Source organism: Populus trichocarpa, chromosome 18 (assembly GCF_000002775.5).
Source record: "Populus trichocarpa isolate Nisqually-1 chromosome 18, P.trichocarpa_v4.1, whole genome shotgun sequence".
NCBI classification, from domain to species: Eukaryota; Viridiplantae; Streptophyta; class Magnoliopsida; order Malpighiales; family Salicaceae; genus Populus; species Populus trichocarpa.
The window spans coordinates 1,473,307-1,495,842 of NC_037302.2; the positions used below are offsets into that span (position 1 = coordinate 1,473,307).

A 22,536-nucleotide genomic window follows, 5' to 3' on the forward strand; every position below is an offset into this window, starting at 1 on the left:
TATTAAAAAATAATTAAGTTCTTTTGTTCAAAATTTGTAGGAGTTGCTGAGTTCGATGCTCCAAGAATTTTTATTTTTTTGTTTTAAATTATTTTGGAAATAATTGATTTTATTTTTATTTTTAAAAAATTATTATTTTTTGATATTTTTAAGTTGATTTCATATACCATGTTAAAAATAAATAAAAAATAAAAAAAATATTATTTCAATGTATGTGAGAAATATTTTGAAAATCAACCGCTATAACAATATTAAATAGGTTTTAAAAATATGTTATGAATGCTGTTTTTTTAATTTTTATATTTTTAAATTATTTTAAAGTGTTAATATAAAAAATATATTTTAAAAAACATTATTTTAATAAATTTTAAAGTAAAAATCATTTTAAAAAACAAATATAATAACTAATTCAAGACTCAAGTTATATTTTAGGTAGATTAATTTGTTCAGACAATTTTTAATAAAAATTAAAATTACATTATTTTTAAAAAATATTAAAAAAACAATCAAATCAATGTTAACTAGATAATAATCAATTTTAAAAAATTAAAATATATTATTTTAAAAAAGTCAAATCAAGTTTCAACCCTATAATAAATTAATTCATCAGATCAACTAAGCTAATTTCATATTAATTTTTTTAAAATAAAACAATTCAGGCTAGAAGTTGAGGCGATGAATTCTTGAGTCGTCATTACCAGAAACTCTAAATATATGGGATTTCTACCGTGTCGGCACTGTGGCCCGCTTTTCATCTCTTTTGATTATTACTCTGCTTTTTCTTTAAGCTTAAAGATGCTCTGCTTTTTCTTCAAGCTTTTTTAAGTCATTGGCTTGCAAAGAGTTTAAGAAACAGGACAAGAGGCAATTAGCTTGCACAGCCAGCTTGCACGATTGGTTTTTATGGCTTTTGAAAGCTACCCTACTTTTCCTCTGGGCTTAGAAAGCATTTGGCTTGCATAAGCGATTTGGAGCAGCTGTAGCTTGAGCATGGCATGTTGTCATCATGATGGTGCATTAAATGTTTTAATAATTTGTCTGTCTTTTATTCTCTTCAATCGGGAGAGTGGGTGCAGAATTTGATGGGATTGGACATTTAGTTCTGGCTGGACTATTTGCTGCTGGTTTTTTGGCTAAAGATGGCTAGTTCTGACGGGTTTCTTCGTTTCTGCCAACTATTTTGGTTTATTTGTGACTTTTTTTTTACTCATTTTGAATTTTTTTTCCTTGCACTGTCATTTCCTTTCCTGTTTCGATAGATTTTTTTAATTATAGCATGTAACTGTTCCTTCGGCCAGGCATGCTATTGCGTGCTTATTTTTGTCTTGAAGGGTGTACGTGAATTGTATTCTGCATCTTTTCAACGTTTTTTACATGGCCATGCCTTTGAGGTCTGCTCTCTTTTCTTTCCGAACACTTCCCTGCCATGTTTTTATATGATTTTTTCTTATTGCAAACTTTCCTTTATTGGTTTCTCATGCCATCATTTGGCTAGTGATTTTTCTCGTTGTCTCGGTTTATGACTTGCGTGATTTTTGGTTCAATTTCTCTGGTACAGTTTTGTGCTTTTGTGATACAGTCACATCCAGAGGTAGATTGTGGGGCGATTGGCTAGAATATTTTGCTTGCTTTTTACCGTCTGTTGGCTCCCAGGTTCTTCGCCGTTTCTTCTTTTTTACTTCACCCACAGTTGCTTGTTGGTCTATTGAAAGATTTATGCGTTCGCTTTTTGTCATTTTCCTGTTATTTACTGTCAATTTTTCTTGGTTGCTGCAGCTCTTCATTCTCTCTGTGAGATCATATTCCAGGAGAAGACTTATACTTCAAGGTTAGAGCATACCTCCATTTGTTGGTTCTGAGATTGTGTTGTGAAAAACTAATTCACATTTACATGTGCTCATGTTGCTGTCTGCATCTCATAATTATTATGCATGGATTGCGTTCTAAGATGATTTTAAAAGGAATGGGCTGAGAGGGCACTTTGTGGCCTTTTGTTTCCATAATGCTTGACATGTGGCTTCTGACTTTTAGCCTATAGAGCCTGCTAGCCACCTATTTGTTTAGCAGATGAGCCAGCTTTTACGACATGTAAATGTTGCCAGGATTTTGTCTTGCCGGAGAGAATGTTGGCCGTGTCATATGGCCGGCGCATGGATGGCCACGCGGAGTAGAGGCAGGTTTTTTTTTGCCCACGGTCGGTGCAGCATGCAGTTGCATGGGAAAGACACAGCTCTCCCCTTAAACATGTAGTGAGTTCATAGCTGTCTTGGGTGGTTTTCCAATGACAGTTTACAGAGTTGAGCCGAGTTAGCTTCGTCTGGGATGTGCAGGCTATGGTCAGATGCCAAGGCTCCTGGTTTCTTTTTGCCTAAAAATGCTACTGCTATGACTATTAAGGTTTCTTTTAGATTTTTCTAATGTATCTAGCTCAACTGGTTCAAGAGTTTACTCTTCATAAATTATTAATTTGGAATCCCACAAATCTATCATCCCCCTGCATTATTATTATTTTCAGAACTTTAAAAAATTAGTTGAAATACATATATATAAATTGATCCGAATATCTATGTTAATCTTCTAAAAATTATACCATAATTTTCAAATCATATTAAATTTTTTTATGGTAATATTAACAATTATATTTTAAATAACCATTCACTAATCTAATATGCATAATGTTTTTTAAAAAAGATCGTGAATATTAAGTGTGAATAAAATATTGATTTTTTTATTTTTGGGTAAATTTTTAATATAATTTTTATTATTCTTGTCAAAATTATCAAATCATCATTTGTTTTTAGTAAAACTTCCCTTTAAGTTTATGAAATGTTTTATTTAAAAGATAATGTTTCTTGTAAAAAGTCATGTTTTTGTAGGAAAAAAACACATGAACAAGGAAATGAAGTTTTGATTAAAGAGTTATATTTTCATATTTATTCAAATCAGTGGAATTTTTTGAATTTTTTTAACTACCTCTATTTTTCATTCAATAAACAATATTGCTGGTAAAAAGAAGATTTATTTTGTGAAAAAATTAAATGCATAAATAATAAGAAATACTTTGGACTAAAAAATACATTTTCTATAAAATTTAAATAATTACATTTCTTATGAATATCTATTTTTTTAATGTTAAATATCTGCATGTGCATTTATTTTTATATTTTACAAGGAAAAGTAGCTTTTCACCATTAACCATTTGTTTACTATTTATTAATCCATATATTTTTTAATTTATTTTATTAATCACCATGTTTCCAATTCTCAAATAAATTTCTTTCCAATACTAGAAAATGCATCCACAGCACCAATGCCTTGTTATTTTACGATGAAAAATAGCTTTAAATTCTATTTACTAGAGTATATAAACTAGCCAGTTATATTATACTGTAGAGATAACTAATAGAGATGAAAAATTCACCGTTGCCCAAATCACTACAGCGCCTGACAAGGTTATTCCTGTTTATTTTTGTGTTTTACAGATATTTAAAAAACAATTAATTTTTTTTTAAAATTAATATTTTTTTGATATTTTCAGATCATTTTGATGCGTTGATATCAAACATGATTTTAAAAAAATAAAAAAAAAATATTATTTTGATACATTTTCAAGTAAAAAACACTTTGAAAATCAACCATAACCACACTCCCAAACGGGCTCGATATATTGTTAATTCCACTATTCATATCTCATTTGTTTTTCTTAACAAACTTTCATTCTTTATAATTTCATCCCTGGAATGATTTTGTTTATTCACATTCCTTTCAATTTACATTATTTTGTAGTTATGGAGTTTTTAAGAATGTTTGAGCATGAATTGAAAATTTATTTGGCGAAATTAGACTCTAATTGTAATTAAAAATAGAGATTAGAAAAAAATAACCACCCTTGACAAAGAACAACAAAGCATAACTCATTTATATTTTGATGTTGGAAACATTAATTAAATTGTTGAAGTTTTAGATTACATGTCATTTAGTCCCGAGTGCTTTACCGGTTTATGTTTTGATACTAAACTTTATTTACTTCGCATTCCAATTCTTGAATGTTGATAAAGAAAATAGAAAACATACTTGGTTGGATACATTTTGACGATAAAAACATCAATCTTTTATGTCAACATGTTCGTCTTCTCGCAAGGAGTTTAATGAAGGTGCTGTTTTTTTATAACAATTATGAAAAGAATAGATAATGTTTGTTAAGTCCTTTTTACTTATTTGATTTTAAATTTCTTTGAGTAATCTAAAGTTATTTTAGGGTTGATGATAAATTTATTAAGGTGTTTTCTAGTAAAATTAAATTTAAAAATAATTTTTTAGAGTCTTGAAACTCGAATCTAAATATTATGAACAACTTGAAATAACTAAAGCAGACAACTTTAAAAAAAATCTCCTTGTACTGTAACGTTGTAATTGGAAAAAATTATCAATAATTTCATAATTTAAAAATTTTAAAGTTAATTTTCCCTTTTCAATAACTAAATAGCCTTTTCTCTTGATATATATACATACATGAATTTTTTTTTCTATTTAAATAACCATCAATACCAACTCTCTTATTTTTTTTTTTTAGTTTAACGTGGGTATCCGGGCCAGCTTGCGCGCACCTCAACTAATCCCACGGGTCCTGAAGTTAATGACCATGTAAACCTCCAGTGGCCATCATATGAGCAACCACAAAGTTCGAACCTGAGATCACAGAGGGAGCAAACCTCTTGATCCCAAGCTTTTACCACTGGGTCACCACCTAGATGGTTATCTCTCTTATTTTTTATTTTGTCTGGTTTAGATTTTTTTTTTTTAACAATGATTGATCTTTTTATTTGTTTTTAACTTTATAATACTTCTAATAAATTATTATAACTTATTTGCATTTTTCTCTCTCCTATTTTTATATAAACAAATTGTACCAGCAAGACAAATCTCTTTTAAAAAATTATTTATTATTAGTAATGAGAATTAACCTCTAAACTTAAATAGATGAAAATATATAAAATAATCCATGTAAAACATTTGTATTTGTATTACTCTATCTCTTGTTTTACTAGTAAATTTAGCTTTCCCTTTTATTATTTAACTAGTATTAACTATTTTTTATTTATCATTTATTTTATTAAGTATATGTTTTTTCATTTCTCAACAAAAAATTCATTAAACTTATAACGTATCTATGACTCTTTTATTTTGTCTTATAAATTAACCTCAAATTAAATCACAAAGGTATACCAAACTGAAAAATTAATTAAATTAAAAAAAATAATAATAATAAACTATAAAAAAACCAATTAGAATAATTAAAATACCGACCAGTTCGATTCAATTTCATAAACTTGAAATAAAAAAACAGAACCAAAATTAATAATTAAATCAAACCAAAAAAGTTAAACCAAACTGAAAATATCACAACAAAGCTATACCTAACCAAAGTCAGGAGAAGACTTCCACCTCCCAAGTCAACAGCAAGTCCCAACAATACCAACTCTCCACGTCACCAAAACTCCACCTGTCTCCTTCTCATTGGCTCAGCTCATGTCACTAAACTTCAGTTATACACACCTCCATCTCCTCCTCCTCTCCATCTCAAAATCCCCAAATGCCAAATCCATAAAAAAGGAAAATCCCTAATTTCACAGCTCTCTCTCTAACAACCACCGTGGCTTCCTCCGCCCAACAACCCCTCTCGCGAAGAAAACCCGCTTCTTCTTCTTCTTCCTCATCGTCGTCACCTAAATCACAGCCGACTGCAACTAGAATCGTGTACAGAGAATCATTGATTCCTTTCTGGCAACAAAACTGGTTTATTGCTTTACTCTTTGTCATGGCTCTTGCTTTCCTCGGTCTCTCTATCTTTCTCTTCCTCAATCTTGATCTTGATGGCGCTTCCTTCTCCCCTGCCTCTGCTTCCTCGTCCTCCGCCTCTGATTCCGCCCTCGAGGTCAGATTAGTAATCTTGCTCCTTTTAATGCTTCTTTTTTGGCGAACTACTAACGAGTCCTTAAACTATAATTCCGTATTGCAACCAGTCCCTAGAGGTTATAAAGGTGTAAGGTGTAAAAGGATTGTTTTTTAGTTTAGAATTTTGTAATTCAGGGTTCCCGATTGAGAAAGTAGATTCTTTAAGCACTGAACTGATATTTGCTAAACAGTAAGGGGACTAATTTGAGCTTTCTTCTTTAATTCGAGTAATAAGGTTTTAAGGGGATGCTTAGATTATGAATATTTTGAAAACTTGGGTGCCCAATTGGGGAAAAAATAATTGTTTTGGGATTGAAGTGGAGATTCAAATGCATTTGGGGGACTAATGAATTTTTCGTTTGTTGCTTGTGTTAGATTACTTATGGGAGTGTTATTAAGCTGATGCATGAGAGGACGAAATATAGGCTGCATTCACATGATGTGCCTTATGGGTCTGGAAGTGGGCAGCAATCTGTTACTGGGTTTCCTAATGTTGATGATGCTAATAGCTATTGGGTATGTAACTCTGTCCGTCTCATTATCCTTCCCTTTCTGGGCTGTTTATTTATTTATTGTGTGTGCGTGTGTGTGTTTTCAAGCTCATTTACTTGGCTAGGGTCCATGAATTTTATTAAACAAGTTTTTATATAGAAGTAATTTATGATTAAGTGGTTCAAAATGCATAGCTTCCAATCAATTCTTGTATCTTTTGCTCGCTTGAATTTGTATCTGAATTTGTTGCAAGGGTCCATGAATTTTATTAAACAAGTTTTTATATAGAAGTAATTTGTGATTAAGTGGTTCAAAATGCATAGCTTCCAATCAATTCTTGTATCTTTAGCTCTCTTGAATTGGTATCTGAATTTGTTGCAAGATTTTTAATTTTGTAAATGTAGTTTTCATCTACTCGTATTGTTAACATATCAACACGCAGAAATTTGTTTCATGCTCGTGAATTTTGTGCTTGCTTAACGGCCATTTTTGGAAAGCGAAAAGTCTTCTCACACGACCTTTATCAGTGAAAAGACAAAGTTGGCCTTTAATTTTCCAAGTAATGTCTTTGAATTGTGACCAATTCGAAGGATGGATTTGTTATTTTACCAAAACTGATTTTGAATTGGCTTTTTAGTGTGGAGATGGCGACACCCTTTTTTGTTTGGTTTGGAGTACAGTGGATGGATGGTTGGAGGTTTTGTTGTTGGATTTGATAAGATGGGAGTTTTGTTTTGTAGATTGTTAGGCCTCAGCCAGGGACAAATGCTAAACAAGGTGACACCATTAAGAGTGGGACAATTGTCCGTCTGCAACACATGAAGACTCGAAAGTGGCTGCACAGTCATTTGCATGCATCCCCAATCTCTGGCAACTTAGAGGTTAGCATGAGTTTAGCTGTTTTGCTTCTGTTTCTGTTGCCTTTTGTAGCATGTTAAATCTTGAATACTTTCAGATGCTAAACATATAATAATGGCCAAAAAGAGTGGACATTGGATAATATAGTTAATCATGCACATATCTACTAAATGAAAGTATGACAATGGTTTGTTGTTAGAAATTAGTTGAGAGAAGAGGATCCTAAATTCTGTGGACTTGCATTTATCACGGTATCACTACCTTTCCTGATCAAACATTTCACTGGCTTGGACACTTGCATTGACATTCAGTATTCTGTCCTGAGAGAGAGGATTATGTATTCTGTGTTTAAACGGCTTCATGAAGAAGTATTAATGTTAATCACTCTGTTGTATAATAGCAGCTTTACTTCATTGACCAAAGAATAAATTTATGAAATCCCAAACATGTTAATTGTATTAATGACACAATGCACTTGCTTTGCTTGGTGCAGGTTAGTTGCTTTGGGGGAGAGAATGAATCTGACACTGGAGATTACTGGAGGTGAGCCAATATAACATTCTCTCAAGGTATTCTTGCATCTTAAACTGTTTTGTATGACAACTAATGTTACCTTCCTTTTTCAGGCTTTTGATTGAAGGGAGTGGAAAGACATGGAAGCAAGATCAAAGGATTCGGCTTCAGCATGTCGACACCCAGGGCTACTTGCATAGTCATGACAAGAAATACCAACGAATTGCTGGGGGGCAGCAGGAGGTACATCACAGATAGCACTAATACTATTTTTTAAGCTTAGACTGTAGACATTTTAAGTTTGCATCTAGTTAATCATTTTCTCTTACAACATTCCCAGAACCATGCATGTTTGGGATATTCGACTGAACTATAATCCTAACTTGCTTCTTGGGGTGGTGACTAATTTATCCATAAAAAGTAACCTCGACAGATTCCCATAATAGCCTTTTATTGTTTGGCAGCAGAGGATTCTTACAAGATCATGCTGCTTTTTATAGTTCACTTGCTTTATATTTCTTTGGTATGCTTCCTGATCTATGTGCTCATATAGGTATGTGGTGTCCGAGAAAAACGTGCTGACAATGTTTGGCTGACAGCAGAAGGCGTATACCTCCCTATTACTGCAAGCAAGTAAACATACTCTTGGACGGTACAGTGTCAAAACAGGAACCTGGGTTTTGAAATCAGTGGTGGCTGGTGCCTGTTTTTGGATTAGCTGTGGGTGTACTATTAGGTGAGAATATATGTTACAGAACACGATTCCAACAATCTGATTAAATATGCATTGAATGAGACCTTTTGTATCTGAGGAAATATGTGCTAAGTTAGCTATTAATATATACGAAGCAATTTAATCGCTTCTCAGAATTCTGCTGATTAAGGAGCTAATGCTCTAGAAAGTTTGAGAATTACTGCGATTACTTCCTGATATACGTATTCATATAGGTTTGTGGTTGTCCGAGAAATACTGATTGACTATATAATTTCTATTTTCCTTTCTTTTTTAAACTGTTTTATTTTTAGACCAACATCAACACGATGTATTGAGAAAAATAAATTATTCCTGGTTTTCTATAAATTACCTTTTAAATTTTTTCATGTTTGTTTATTATTGAAAAAGTTGGTCAAGAAAATTTGTTTTAATTTTTAGAAAAATATTTTTTTTTATTTTGTGCGGAATATACTTTTTAAAGTTGGAAAAAAAAATATAATTGTAATGTATTTAGCAGAAGAAGATCTATTCTTGCATAGTGACATGCATGCCAAAGCTCTACAAGCACCTGCCCTTTATACTATTATACATCTGAAAGAAGAATCGTAATAAACTAGGCTGAGAACACTAGCTGAATCACAGAATAAAATTATGGAGAGGAACCAGAAAATTTAAACTCGTACTTTGATCAGTCACTCTCTGATTTCCACGGACAGACAGTATGCTCTACAGAAACGAAATCATCTCCCATATCCTTCTTATTCTTTCGCGCATTGTCCAACGAGGAGCTGAGGTTTGTCTACCTCCATTCCTGCTATTGTGCTACCTGATCTGTTTTCTGTTGTTCCCTTCTCTGATGGTCCACGACTTCCTGCTTCTCCATCTGTCTGGTTTTACCAGGCTACATAATTCCGTCTCTCGCATTATATTCCAGCATCTTGATTTGGTGGCAGTGATGGAGATCAAATGGAGTTTCTCATGATCCATATGACAAATACCAAGTTGTTCTTATGTTGGACTTAAAAAGCTTTGCGATGAGTATTTGTAAGCTGATTTAAGCATGAAAGCCAAAAACATCAATTCTTCTTTACTCATAACTTGAAAAGAAATAGGTTTAGTATATGCATTTTACAATCTAGATACACATCAAACAAAAGTGCCAATTCCTACAATAATATGCACCAAGACATTCATAATTTCCTGTTTACATAGGTAAGCAAGACTAGCAACAACCTTACACCGAAAAATTCTAGCAGGAACCAGTTACTGCTGGTGTCTTTTAATAGTCCTCATCCTATTAGCTGAATGTGTCCAGCTCAAGGATTCGTAAACTCTACCACCACTGCTAAAGGTTGCACATCTTTTCTGACACAAACTTGGCTTCTCATCCGTAGTTGTAAGGTCTCCATAAGAATTACCTGACTCAGCTTCCGCTGAATGCCTTTCAGTATCAGCCTGTGATTTATTGGGTGCAAAACTGAGCAAAATTTCAGCTGCCAGACTTTCACATTCTTCATAAAGGACCGATTTACCCTTCTTGTTCTGATTGTCCTTTGTTACAACAGGAGTCTTCTCCAAGCTTATAGTGTTTTCGTGTTCACCGTTTGAATGACTATTACTGTCTGTGTGTTTGATTTCATAAACTGTGTGGGTAGAGGAGGCTGAAGATCTCAAAACATCTTGGCTTATTAGGGGCACTTCTTCACATTTCGAAAGGAAGACTTCCTTGCTTCTGGGGCTTGCCTGATCTTCCTTGCAACTAGTGTCCCTACTGACACAAGTATCTTTTTTCTTGCAGAACTCTGTGTCCTGGGATTTGATGCTATTGCTTCCATTGCTTGAGTCCTTCGCAACAGCAGGTAAGTTCAGATTTTTCTGTGCCAGATTGGAGTTTGTTTCCAAGTGAATCGACCTTTGGATATTGAACTCGTCAAGTTGTTTCGGTTCCAGGATTGAAGAATCTTGAGAGCATTTGACAGGATCTTTGGGAAATGAATCTACGTCGTCATCATGACTATTGTGTAGTTCTGACTTTGGACTGGTTAATGCAACTTCACCACTGCTTCCAAAATCTTGAAACAATTCAGTAGATTCTGGCAAGTTGCTTCCTTTCCATTGCTTTGGTATTCCTTCAAGATCAGCGGACTCATCAGCTTCGTCTTCTGGGACCTTTTCAAGATCAAAATCTCTCACAGGTTTTCTATGAGCAGGGGGGGAAGTTCCATCTCCTATGCCATCAATCCACAGAAAGCCACTACCTTTATTCTCTTTGAATGTGCAAAACGGACGCAAAGAAAGAGCCAATGGATCTTTCTTAAGTCCTCGACCAGCAGTAAACACCGGCCTCGAAGGTTTCCTTTCCAAAACAGAACCACAATGTTGGCTTTCCACAAGTACAAGACTTTCAGGATTAAATGCAAGCACTCGTGCCTGAGAATAATTTCTTCCCCTTATTTCCTGCATTGCTGCTTTCTGGATATTGTACAGCTTGTGCAGTGCCTGAACCTGCAAACAGCAACATTTAACAAACTAAGATGAGCAACGATTTTCATCCAACTGTGAACAAAGAAACAGTGAATCCACCTTTTAACTGAACAAACTGTCCAAGAGAAGCAGCACCAATGCTTCTGAAATAGACATCAGCATTGCAATAATCCATGATGAGCCTACTTCTATTACCTATACGAAGCCTGTTGCTTTCAAAAATGCACTTGAGCATAGAACAAAACTCAAAATGATAATCGCAAAATATACATATATTTTTCCTGTTGCATTATGTCTTTTAAGGTGTTTAGAGGTTATTAAAAGTTATGAGCCTATTTGGATATAAAAAGGAGGAGAGAAAAACGACTAGGGTGTTTTTTTTCTACAAGGATTTTAAAAGAAATTATTTTTGCTGTTGAAATTTTCAGAAATTATGAGCAATTAATTTTTAATTTGATCAGTTTAAGGGGAATAAACACCATTTTCATTATAAAGTTGTGAGAAAAAACAATAACATTGTAATTCTTTTAAATTTAAGTACTTATTTTTTATTTTATAATTATATTATTAATTTCTATTAAAGATTTTTGAATTGTTTTGAGATGGAATGAATGCTTTATAGTTTCTTTCAATCTATAATTATTGTTAAGGACTACAATAAAAAGCAAAAAATTTAACTTAATTGCTACATCTCTCATTTTAATTTATTAAGAAAAAATAAGTTAAGTTAAATTGTTAAACTTTGAAACGGTTACTTAGAATAATTTAGCAGACTTTGCTCATAATGCTAATGATAAGTGATTGAGAATTGATTTTCAATATTAAATTTATTTCATGGTAAAAAATTGATTAAAAAACTTTATCTAATTAATTTACCAATAGTCTCATCGATTTCGTTTAACTTTAAGAGATATTGAATTTATTTATAGATTTATAAGAATAGATGTAAATAAAATTTTTTTGGATTTAACATGTTGTTCATGATTATATTATAAAATTATTTTATTTGTAATAATAAAATCAAAATTATATTTTAAAAGTTCTGACATGCACAGTAACCGTAACCATAGGGTAAGGAATAAAATCATAAAGCTAAAAAAGAAAAAAGAAAAAATCAGTCTTGAGCAACAGACACTTTCATCTGTGCGTTGTTGAAAAAAGTTGAACTCTGTCAAAAAGATGAGGAAGCAGAAAAGGGTAAATCAAACAAAAACGTCAAACCTGTTCCTTAAACAAAGCTTCATGTTGCATCATTGTCTTTCGTATCTGATCCATGTCTTCAACAAAATTAGCTCAAAACAAAAAATCCTGCAACTTCATTGGCAACTCTCTGTTTCAAGTATTTGAGCCACAAGCAGGAAACCCCACATCCATTTCACTCTCAACTATCTGAGAATTCAAACGAAACAAACACCATCATCAGATCAAGCATTAAATTCAAATCCCACATCCAACGACTATAACTTCACTCTTCCATTTTCCGCAAGTGGCAAAAGACTCAGAATTTAGAAGAGATTATCCTTGTAACCTGCCACGCTACCTCTTAACTTTCAAGCAACCTGATTCCCGAGTCTGATTTTCTCAGCAACCAAACAGAAGCTTCAAATGGCCCAGAAGAACGTTAAAGAAAAGGATAGCTTGAAAAATCTGATATTTGAGGCACATGAATCCATAGAAAGAAACCCAAATTAATGGATGGATAGATAGATATTTAAGAGACAGCCAAAGTGAAGCAGACTTGTGACCATTAAGGTAAGATTCCAAGATCGATTGAATCGAACAATAATGAGAGGGGACAAGACAGGTTTGCGGTTTTCAGTACTGCTGACGCTTGAGAGAATGACACGTGGAATAATGCTGGAGATAAATCTAAGTCAAGCTCCTGATTGGCTGGCATTTGCTTGTCCTTGATGGAGGCAAAACAAGGCAGAGCCGTTTATATGTATTCTTGTCTTGTCTTGTCTTTCTTTGCCGAGATTCACGCGCTAGGTACTCAAGGGTAGATTGGAATTTTAAATGAAATAAGAAAAAGTTCGGTAATGTGTTATAAGTGGTTCTATAAAGTGTTTTTTTTACAATAGTTTTTAGATCTGGTTTGGTTTAAAATTCAGGTTTCGGGTTTTGATTAGGTTACCAGGTCGTCCGAGTCAAATTGTTTTTTTTTAAATCAAAATGACTTCGTTTTAGTAAAAAAAAAAAAAGTCAACGGATTGCAACTAGGTTTTTAACTGGGTTTTGCCGGGCCGAGTCGCCGGGTCACACCGGGTTTTTTCTTTCCCTATTTTTTCTTCAACCTGGCCCGGTTCCAGCCCCGGATCGGCCAGGTCAACCAGCCGGGCTGGGTTTCAAAACTATATGAAAATATATTAAAATTTTTTATTTTTTAAAATTTCATTTTGATATTATTACGTTAAGATGATTCGAAAACACTAAAAAAAAAAAAAATTGAAACAAAGAAAAAAATAAAAAAATATTTAATTTTTTTAAAAAAAACACTTTTCAAACATAAAAATAAACAATTGATTTTATGAAGATGCAAACTCTACACCTCATTTGTAAACCTAAACTAAGAAATAACTTGGAAAAGAATTTGGATCATCATCATATTATATTAGAGGTAATTGGATCAACTTACATCAACTCATTTTTATCAAAATAATATTATTATTTTTTCTTTGTATTAACTCAATTAAATTTGAATTAAGTTTAATTAAGTCATGTTAAGATGTGAACCTTAACAAGCAATGTTTAAGAAAAAAAGAATTGAGACAAAAAGAAGAAGAAGAAGAGAATATAAAGAGGAATTGAAGAAGAATTATGGAATTGAATGGAAAAGATCTTAATTCATTACCTAGAAGATGTTTGAGAGTATAATAATAGTTGTTTTTTAAAGTGTTTTTTTCTTAGAAATGCATTAAAATAATATTTTTTTTATTTTAAAAAATATTTTTGACATCAGCACATCAAAAAGATATGAAAACACACAAAAAAAAACAATTTGAAGCAAATAAAAAAATAAAAAATTTAATTTTTTTAAAATAAAACACAAAAACAAACAGATTCTTAGTCTTCACATTTTACATTTACTGCTTTTTATAAAACTAATGACTTTACCAACTAACAAATGTAACTAACAGCTTCTTAACTGCTATTACTACTAAACTAAGAACCACAACTTGTAAATTAAAGTTTATAAATGTATTAGACTAGTTGGTAAAGATGTTTAATTTATAAAAAAGAAAAAAATGCAAAACATAAAAAAATTATTCAAAAAAAGCCTGGAGTGCATACATGTTTAAGTTTATAAACGTGCAAAAATAAAACTCAAGAGAAACATACTTTCAACACAAATATAATAAAAATCATTAAGAACAAGCATACTAAGCATATAATCAAACTTGCCATATATATAAGATCAAAGTCCTAGTATGCATACTAATAATAAAAATAAGAATACTTAAATTAAAACAAAAAATAATACTTACTTATTGAAATAATTTAAAGGAATGAAATTTTTATTGTTCTCTATGATGAATTCACTGTTTTTAAAATTTTATTGCTCATTACTTGTGTAATTAGAATGTTTACAATATATCTCCCAGGATTCCAACAGAATCACCATAGTTTAGATACACTTCTAAACAAGGTCTGGATTTGAGAAAAAAAAATCAAAATATAAAAGAGAATAAAAACACTAAAAATAAGGTGAGAGTGTGAAAAAAATATAAAAAATAATAAAAACACTAAAAATAAGACGAGAGTGTGAAAAAAATATAAAAAATTCAAGTTATAAACTCTTCTCATCCTTATTTTTATAGTAAATTTTAGAAGATAAAAGGTTAAAAAATTAATAAGAATTAATCTTCATCATTATCAACCTTTGATTAGACACCATAACTTAAGAATTAAATTTAGAAAAACCAAAGTTTCTTTAAGTAGTAAAATCAAGGGTTGTTTTAGATTAATTTCTCATCCACTCATAATTTATTTAAATAATGTTAATTAAACAAATTCCCAACACAACTATCTACCAATTACACTTAATCAGCAGATACTGAATTAACTACTGCTATTTAAATCACATGCAAAATATAACTATTGCTGCTGCATTTAATACTTGCTACTGTTAAAGCTACCGTATTTTTATTTATAACTTTAATATATCACTAAAATATAATAGGTTGTTTGAAATTCTAGGAATTGAATTGAATTCACATAATGAAATGAATTTCTATGTGTGAAACCCTTTTGAGGCTATTAATTTGAATTTCAAATTAAATTAAATTCATAAAAACTGATCAAAAACAAACTATAGAGAAACCTTTGATTTGCTTAAAGAACTCAATTATATTGACATTGGAAATTATTTTCCAAAACACCCCCTTTTATTACCTTCTAAAAGCCCAAACTTACGTCTCTTCTTCTTAAAAAATAAAAAAGCTCAGGCCCAAGGATACCTGAAGTGGGAAAATGCTGGCAAGACTGTCTTCCAAAAAAAAAAAAAAATCCCAGTTTGGTCAGACTAATTAAATTTTATTAAATCAATGTATAATCCGATTAAATTAAAATTCTAACTCATTTAAAACTTGGTTGGGCCAATCAAACTTCACTTGGTTAATGTCTTGAATTTCTCGAACCAGCATGTCCAACCGAGCCATATAACTTTGTTTAGCAATCATATATTCACTTTTTTTCTTCTAACCTACTTATTAGGGAATGTTTGGGAACGCAGCTGCGGCTGCGTTCTCAAAAAATTTGAATTTTTTTTTATTAAAATTAAATATGGTTTGTATGTTTTGAATCGTTTTGATGTGCTGATGTCAAAAATGATTTTTAAAAAATGAAAAAACATCATTAGCATGCATTTTGGCACGAAAAGTTATTTGAAAAACACCCGCAACTACACTGCCAAACACGCTCTTATATTAGTATGCGTTTGGCGTTGCGGTTATAATTTTAAAAAGTAGATTTAAGAAAAGCTAAAAATTATAGTTTTTTTTAATCAATATTTTAATATTAAAGAATTTTCAATGAAAATTATATAAAAATATAATATGTATTAATTAATCAAACATTTTCAAAATTATAATTAAAATAAAATGTAAATCCACTACACCTCGCAGGATTACTAATAAGATCTTTAACTCTTAACAGAATGTGGTGAATAATTAAGTATTTTTTATGGAAAAAAGAGAGAGTAAACAATAACATTGTTAACGACACTAACACAAGCATCCATGACCATCTCTTGCACGAACCAGCACACCAGCCATGAAGGGATCATCCCGTGATGCGGCATTTTCAGGATCAAGGTTGTAAAAACTATATTTTTAACATGATGAGATACATGTTATTCTGTCAAGAATCACTAAACACTCGCAATGGTTAGTTGGATAAGAAACAAGTTGTTCTAATACAACACCATGGCTTCTGCAAAATCCAGAATCAGAAGACGAGAGCATTTGAGTCTAAAAAAATCACATTTTTCTCTAGCAGAAAGAGTTTGTATTTGCCTTTTACAATTAACTAATTATAAATAGTAAATTCAGCGAGTTCAAATTAAATGAAAATATCATCAACGACTCGATTTATTAACCGCAGCAGCTAACTCTTGTATACCAGCTTAGCTGGGCAAATACCAGGGCAGTGAGTGAAACCAAAATATATCACAGTCCATTTCCCCGAAACTATAAAAACGCCAAGGTCTATCAAGGCCAGCAAGTTCTTGCACCAAAACTTCATGAGCCTCCATTGTAGAGGGAGCTTGTTCTTGGACCAAAACTATAAACAAGGGCACCACTTTCTTCTTTGGCAACGCTTATGCAAACAAAGCATCAAATCTAATTAACCTCATGCATGGTTTTTGTGCTGAACACTCTTAAAAGAAAAACTAACTATATTCAAGGTTGCAGATCACTCACCGGGAAAGGTTGCAGTACTTTGCAAATATAATTTTTTTCGAGCCAAATTAATGCAGTACTGCTCTTTGTTCAAAGAGCTTTACTATGGTTTTAGGAGTACAAGAGTCGATGGAGAGGACTGTGTCGATAAGGGAAAGAAAAAGGAGGGGGTTGCTGGTACACCGTGACGGCGCCGAACGTGAAAGTTGCATCTGATTGGTTGGGTGTGGATCGGAACGACTCCGAGAGAGAGAGACTAGGGTTAATGTTGCATGTAATGGTTAATCCGGACGTTGGAGGCTTAGTTTCGTGCATTTGATATATTAACTTGTAAAAAATCATAATTAATTTTACATGAATTCACTTGATTTTTTAATTACGAGTAATTAAGACAATTTTAATCTAATTCTATTGCTTTTCAAGTTCTGAAAGTAATTTAGTAAGATAAGTATGTGTTGACTTCGTAAAATGACGAACATCGTGATTTTAACAACATTTTCAACTCTCGATCATTTGGTGTTATTGGTGAGGGACAAAATAGATAGTACAAGAAAAGAAAAAGGAACAATGCATACTCCAAAAGTTTGAAAAAGTTGTGGAAAAAGGTCAGAACGCCTTTGCGTGCATTATTTCATTTGGGACCAGAAGTCACGAAAGGCTTCATCATTCACTTTCTTTTGTTTCTATCCAAAATAATAATAATAATAATAATAATGATTAATTTTGAAATATAACCAATTAGTCTAACTCTAGATTTATTTTTTAAAAATCACTAGTTCGAATCTCACAAGTTTTAAGATCACTAGAAATTTACATGGTTGTTAATTTTAGGACTCATGAGATTAGTCGAGGTAGGCATAAACTGACCCGAACATCCATGTTAATAAAATAATAATAATAATAAAGTGTTGGCCGTTGGGGATTTAAATAAATATGAAGGGATATTTGGTAGTGGGAAGCACGATTGCAAGTTGTTTATAGCAGCAATAATTGCGAATAAATTCTTATTTATTTATAGCATTGAGTTTATCTTTGGATTCATGTGATTGGGAATGATTTGAATCTTATTTTATACTATTAAAAAAACCATACATGTAAGAATTTATAATTAATGTCACTTGTAAGCTTGGTTCAACGATCAATTCTCAGTGTATAAATTAAGAAGCGGCCGGGGATCGAAAAACTTTATAAATAAATTAATCAATTACATAATATATATCGTAAACATGTCTTTATAAATAAATTAATCAATTACATAATAAATAACATAAGTTTAACTGGTTAGATTTTGAGTTTACTTTTGAGAGATTTTCAGTTCGAGTATCGTAAATCTCAGAGTTATTGAAAGTTTATATTATTATTAACTTTAAAATATTAAAAAATTAGTTGAGATATATATAAATCAAATATCATAAATGATAAAAAGAAGCATCGTTCAAAACGACAAAGCACACAGAGTCGGGACTATGTGAACCGAAGACCATTTCCATATTATTGAATCTGATAAGCATCAAAACACCATTTTCAAACCTGTGCAGAGTCAGTCATGTATGAAACCCTATTAGGTCTAATTTGTCCTATATCCAGAACTCCAAGTCAAGGCTTCTTTCTTGCCTTGTCCATGAAAGAGACGTCCCTGGATCCCACCGTTTTGATTTTTCAAAGCTTGAACTCAGTCGTCTTGCAAGAGGCTTCTAGACATGTCGATGTTACGACAATTACAGGCATCTTCTCATCTGGTCAATTGCCAATCACCAAAAATCTACCTGTGACATTAAGCTTAATTGGCTGGAAACATTCAACCAAGAATTGCAAGAATCTACCTGTGACTTGGATTATTCAACTCGCTTAGATAATTTTTTTTTTATGTGTGGTGTTTGGTTGAATCATAATGTTTTTTAATTAAGAGTATTTTTCAATTAAAAATAATTTTTTAGATGTATTTCTTTTATGTTTTACATTAATATATCAAAGTTATTTAAAAACACTAATTAAAATATCAATTTTGGTGTCTTTTTAAATGAAAAAAAATTTAAAAAATAGAAGCTAGCATGATGCTAAACTAGTACATGGAGGAAGGGGATAAATTTTAGTTTAGTAATAAATCTATTTCATTTATGTTCTCTTAGTTTCATGCATAGTTGCCTGATGAGATTTGAGGACTAATTCATTAAAAAAAATATATGTTATTGGGTCAACCTGTAAATTACTAAATCAATTATTTTTATTAAAATAACAATGTTATATTATTATTTTTTTAGTATTGACTCAACTAGATTTGAATTAAGTTTAATCAAGATAATTAAGTCACTAGAAACCGGTCTAGTTGATCTATTTTTATTAAGTAAATATTGTTATGTTTGATTCAATTAAAAACTTAGCCCAAATCAGGTTTAAGATCCCGAGTATTCCACATCAACTTGTAACATCAAGTTAGATTTAACAATTATAATTTTATAGAAAAATAATATTTTTAAATAAATTATTATTATGAAATTAAGAATCCACCTTTTTATTTTTTGGTGAGAGGCTAATGACTTATTTGTTTTTACGTTTTAAAAGCGCTTTTGAAAGAATTTAAATTTATTATATTTTTTTCTTTACTTCATATTAATATTTTTTGGTGTTTTCAGATTATTTTGATGTGTTGATGTCAAAAATATTTTCTATAAAATAAAAATATATATTATTTTGATATATTTATAATAAAAAAATAATTACTATCATGCTCCTAAATATCCTAAATATCCCATAAATAGTATAGAACTCAAATATTGCCTTGGTTGGAAAAAAAAAATTTCTCATGTGGTTTAGGGATAAAAAATCACACATTTATTATCAAGATGGGAATTGGAAAGTCCACCTAAAACCCTAGAAAAACATCATTAGTGGATCCATAACAAAGACTATATAGGGGTCTAAATTTAAAAAAGGTTCAAATTCTCAAGTGAAGATTCACATTTCACAGTATGAAAATTGAAGGAAGACACAAAACGCACGCGTTTTGGTAAACACGGTGTAAACGCCCTCGTTTTTGACCCGTTCACCATTTTAAGCAACATCACTTTCCCCTTTTATTGCACTGTCCTCCCCCACCCAGTTCTCTTACAAGACATCATAGTGAGTTAACCCGCCTCTCTCTCTTAAAATCTTTATCTGGCCAAAAAATTCTCTCTAAATCAAACCCACGAATCACAAATCACCACTTCAAGATCTGTTCACTACAACCTCTGATTTCACACATGAAAGGTTAGATCTTTGCTTTAGTGATTGAAAGACTTTAGCTTTTGAAGGTTTTGTACAATAAAGTTTGGATTTTTATTTATGCTGTTTTTGTTTTATTTGTTGCAGATCTGGGTTGTTTGTGAAAGGACTGCGTTTTGTGACTGAATTTAAGCAGGCCCTTTTCAGGTTTTGAGGTTTCGAAGTGTTTATGTTTGTGTGTTTTTGGGATCTGGATTCGTTTAAGTTTGGAACTTTCTAGGATTTTTTAACTGGTTTTTTTTTTTATGGAAATGTCAATTGCACCGCCGAAAGAAGACTCTATTCAAATTAGAGAGGTTTGGAATGATAATCTCGAAGAGGAATTTGCCTTGATTCGTGAAATTGTCGATCAGTTTAATCACGTAGCTATGGATACCGAGTTCCCTGGCGTGGTTTTGCGCCCTGTCGGGAATTTTAAGAATATTAGTGATTATAATTATCAGACTTTGAAAGATAATGTTGATATGTTGAAATTGATCCAATTGGGTCTAACGTTCTCGGATGAGAATGGGAATTTACCAACTTGTGGGACGGATAAGTTTTGCATTTGGCAATTTAATTTTCGTGAGTTTAATGTGACTGAAGACATCTTTGCCAGTGATTCAATTGAATTGTTGCGCCAATGTGGGATTGATTTTAAGAAGAACAGTGAAATGGGTATTGATGTGAATCGGTTTGGTGAGCTTCTGATGTCATCTGGGATTGTTTTGAATGATGGTGTGAACTGGGTTACTTTTCATAGTGGATATGATTTTGGGTATTTGCTCAAGCTTTTGACTTGCAGGAGTTTGCCTGACTCACAAGCAGGATTCTTTGACTTGATCAATATGTATTTTCCAATGGTGTATGATATCAAGCATTTGATGAAGTTTTGCAATAGCCTGCATGGTGGATTGAACAAGCTTGCAGAGTTGTTGGAGGTGGAAAGAATTGGTGTGTGCCATCAAGCTGGCTCTGATAGTTTGCTTACATCATCCACATTTAAGAAGTTGAAGGATAACTTTTTCAGTGGCTCCACTGAGAAGTATGCTGGTGTTTTGTACGGTCTTGGTGTCGAGAATGGACAGAATACTAATTGAAGTAAAGAAAATAATTGGTTAAAAGATTGATCAATATTTGTAGACTACGTGTGAGACTTTCTATTTTCTTTGTATACTTTGGCAAGAAAGATTGTTGTTCTAGTGTTGAATTCTTTCAATAGCTTTCCTTGTAACCGAAACCTTGACTGCTTTGTAGCTTGGTTCTTTGTAAATTATTGCAGTTAGTGCTTCTATAATAATCCTAGTTTTTTCACAACTTGTTCTGCTGAAGTTCCTTTTATTATGATCTCCTGTGCATTGTTCTTGGTGTTTGTCTGTTTGCAATATTTGCTACCTTCATGGAGAAATAGTTACTCATTAACCTACAGAATCCATGGATCTTTATCTCTATCTCCCTCCGTTGATTAAATTTTTCCAACAATTAGATTGTGTAGCTCTAGTTTTTCCTCGAAGTTGGGATCACAGTGGAAGTCTTGTGGAAGTCTTCAGTTTCAAATCAGTATTGTATCTGTAAAGAATGTAATTTCCTTTTATTCCATCTTAACTTACTCTGGAGTATTCAGCATTTCTCGCATTTTCTTATTTGTATTATCCCTTGCCTCCCTGCTAAGGATGAAAGCATTGGAAATTAATATTATGATCATAATACTTGCAAAGTGATGAATTTTAGTGCTCTCTCCTTCTCCTCCTCTTCTTCTTCAACCTTCTTCCATCCTTGTTGTGGAGAAGGCCATGGAGGTGCCATGGTGTATAACACATTCTCTCTATTTGTTTCTTTGAGCTCCCGAATTCATGTTGTATGAGGGTGTTTGTTTATGTGGTAACTTTAGCTTTTAATGTAAACCGCACAAATAACATGTTTGGTAACGCTAAAACTTATTTTATTATTGGTGTGGGACCCATATAAAATGTGTTTGAACCACAGGTTTGTTGAAAGTAGCTGAGAGCTGCTTTCCGGTCCTGCGTCTGGATAGTGGAGAGTTTCACTCTCCACTTAAGCGAATAGTGGAGGGTGTCTCCACTATTCACGTGAACAGTGGAGACATTCTCCACTGTTTCGGCCGGACCGGGTCCGGTCCAAAGCTAAATGTGTTGAATCGGGTTCGACCCAGTTAAAAGAAAATTCAATTTTTATTTTTATTTTTAATTGTGTTTTATTTGAAAATTTAGAAAGAGATCACTTGATGACGTAACATTTGTAGAATTTGATCGTAATCCTAATTTTGTTCTTGATGATATTTTGTCCTTGTCGGATGGATTTCATACATAATGGAATTGTAGATAGTTTAATGGAACAATAAAAAAATATTTTATA

The 22,536-nt window shown here is 32.1% G+C and overlaps 3 protein-coding genes and 1 long non-coding RNA gene across 6 annotated transcripts; 3 read left to right on the forward strand and 1 right to left on the reverse strand.

Annotated features, from left to right (window-relative positions):
• Positions 1-760: 760 nt before the first annotated feature.
• Positions 761-2,482, forward strand: LOC112325091 (uncharacterized). 2 transcript variants are annotated; one of them, XR_002979156.2, is made up of 4 exons: positions 761-1,391; positions 1,559-1,653; positions 1,777-1,828; positions 2,103-2,482. It is a non-coding gene; the product is annotated as an uncharacterized LOC112325091 (long non-coding RNA). The 2 variants fall into 2 exon arrangements; XR_008058059.1 differs by having other exon boundaries at positions 761-1,653.
• A 3,086-nt stretch (positions 2,483-5,568) lies between these two features.
• LOC7465411 (stromal cell-derived factor 2-like protein) lies at positions 5,569-8,688 on the forward strand. Its single transcript, XM_002324870.3, has 6 exons — positions 5,569-5,935; positions 6,331-6,471; positions 7,188-7,328; positions 7,799-7,848; positions 7,932-8,061; positions 8,372-8,688. The coding sequence occupies exons 1-6, from the start codon at positions 5,819-5,821 to the stop codon at positions 8,453-8,455; spliced, it is 663 nt and encodes a 220-aa protein (XP_002324906.1). The 5' UTR covers positions 5,569-5,818; the 3' UTR covers positions 8,456-8,688.
• An 898-nt stretch (positions 8,689-9,586) lies between these two features.
• Positions 9,587-12,888, reverse strand: LOC7458413 (uncharacterized). 2 transcript variants are annotated; one of them, XM_024589847.2, is made up of 3 exons: positions 12,558-12,888; positions 12,239-12,406; positions 9,587-11,038 (listed from the first exon to the last, which is right to left on the reverse strand). In XM_024589847.2, exons 2-3 carry the CDS (start codon positions 12,290-12,292, stop codon positions 9,797-9,799), a joined length of 1,296 nt encoding a protein of 431 aa, XP_024445615.1. In that variant the 5' UTR covers positions 12,293-12,406; positions 12,558-12,888; the 3' UTR covers positions 9,587-9,796. The 2 variants fall into 2 exon arrangements, with proteins under 2 accessions (XP_024445615.1, XP_024445614.1); XM_024589846.2 differs by having other exon boundaries at positions 12,239-12,888.
• A 7,100-nt stretch (positions 12,889-19,988) lies between these two features.
• On the forward strand, positions 19,989-21,477 carry LOC7458412 (probable CCR4-associated factor 1 homolog 6). The gene is made up of 2 exons (XM_002324869.4): positions 19,989-20,166; positions 20,269-21,477. Exon 2 carries the CDS (start codon positions 20,427-20,429, stop codon positions 21,258-21,260), a length of 834 nt encoding a protein of 277 aa, XP_002324905.2. The 5' UTR covers positions 19,989-20,166; positions 20,269-20,426; the 3' UTR covers positions 21,261-21,477.
• The last annotated feature ends 1,059 nt before the right edge of the window (positions 21,478-22,536 follow it).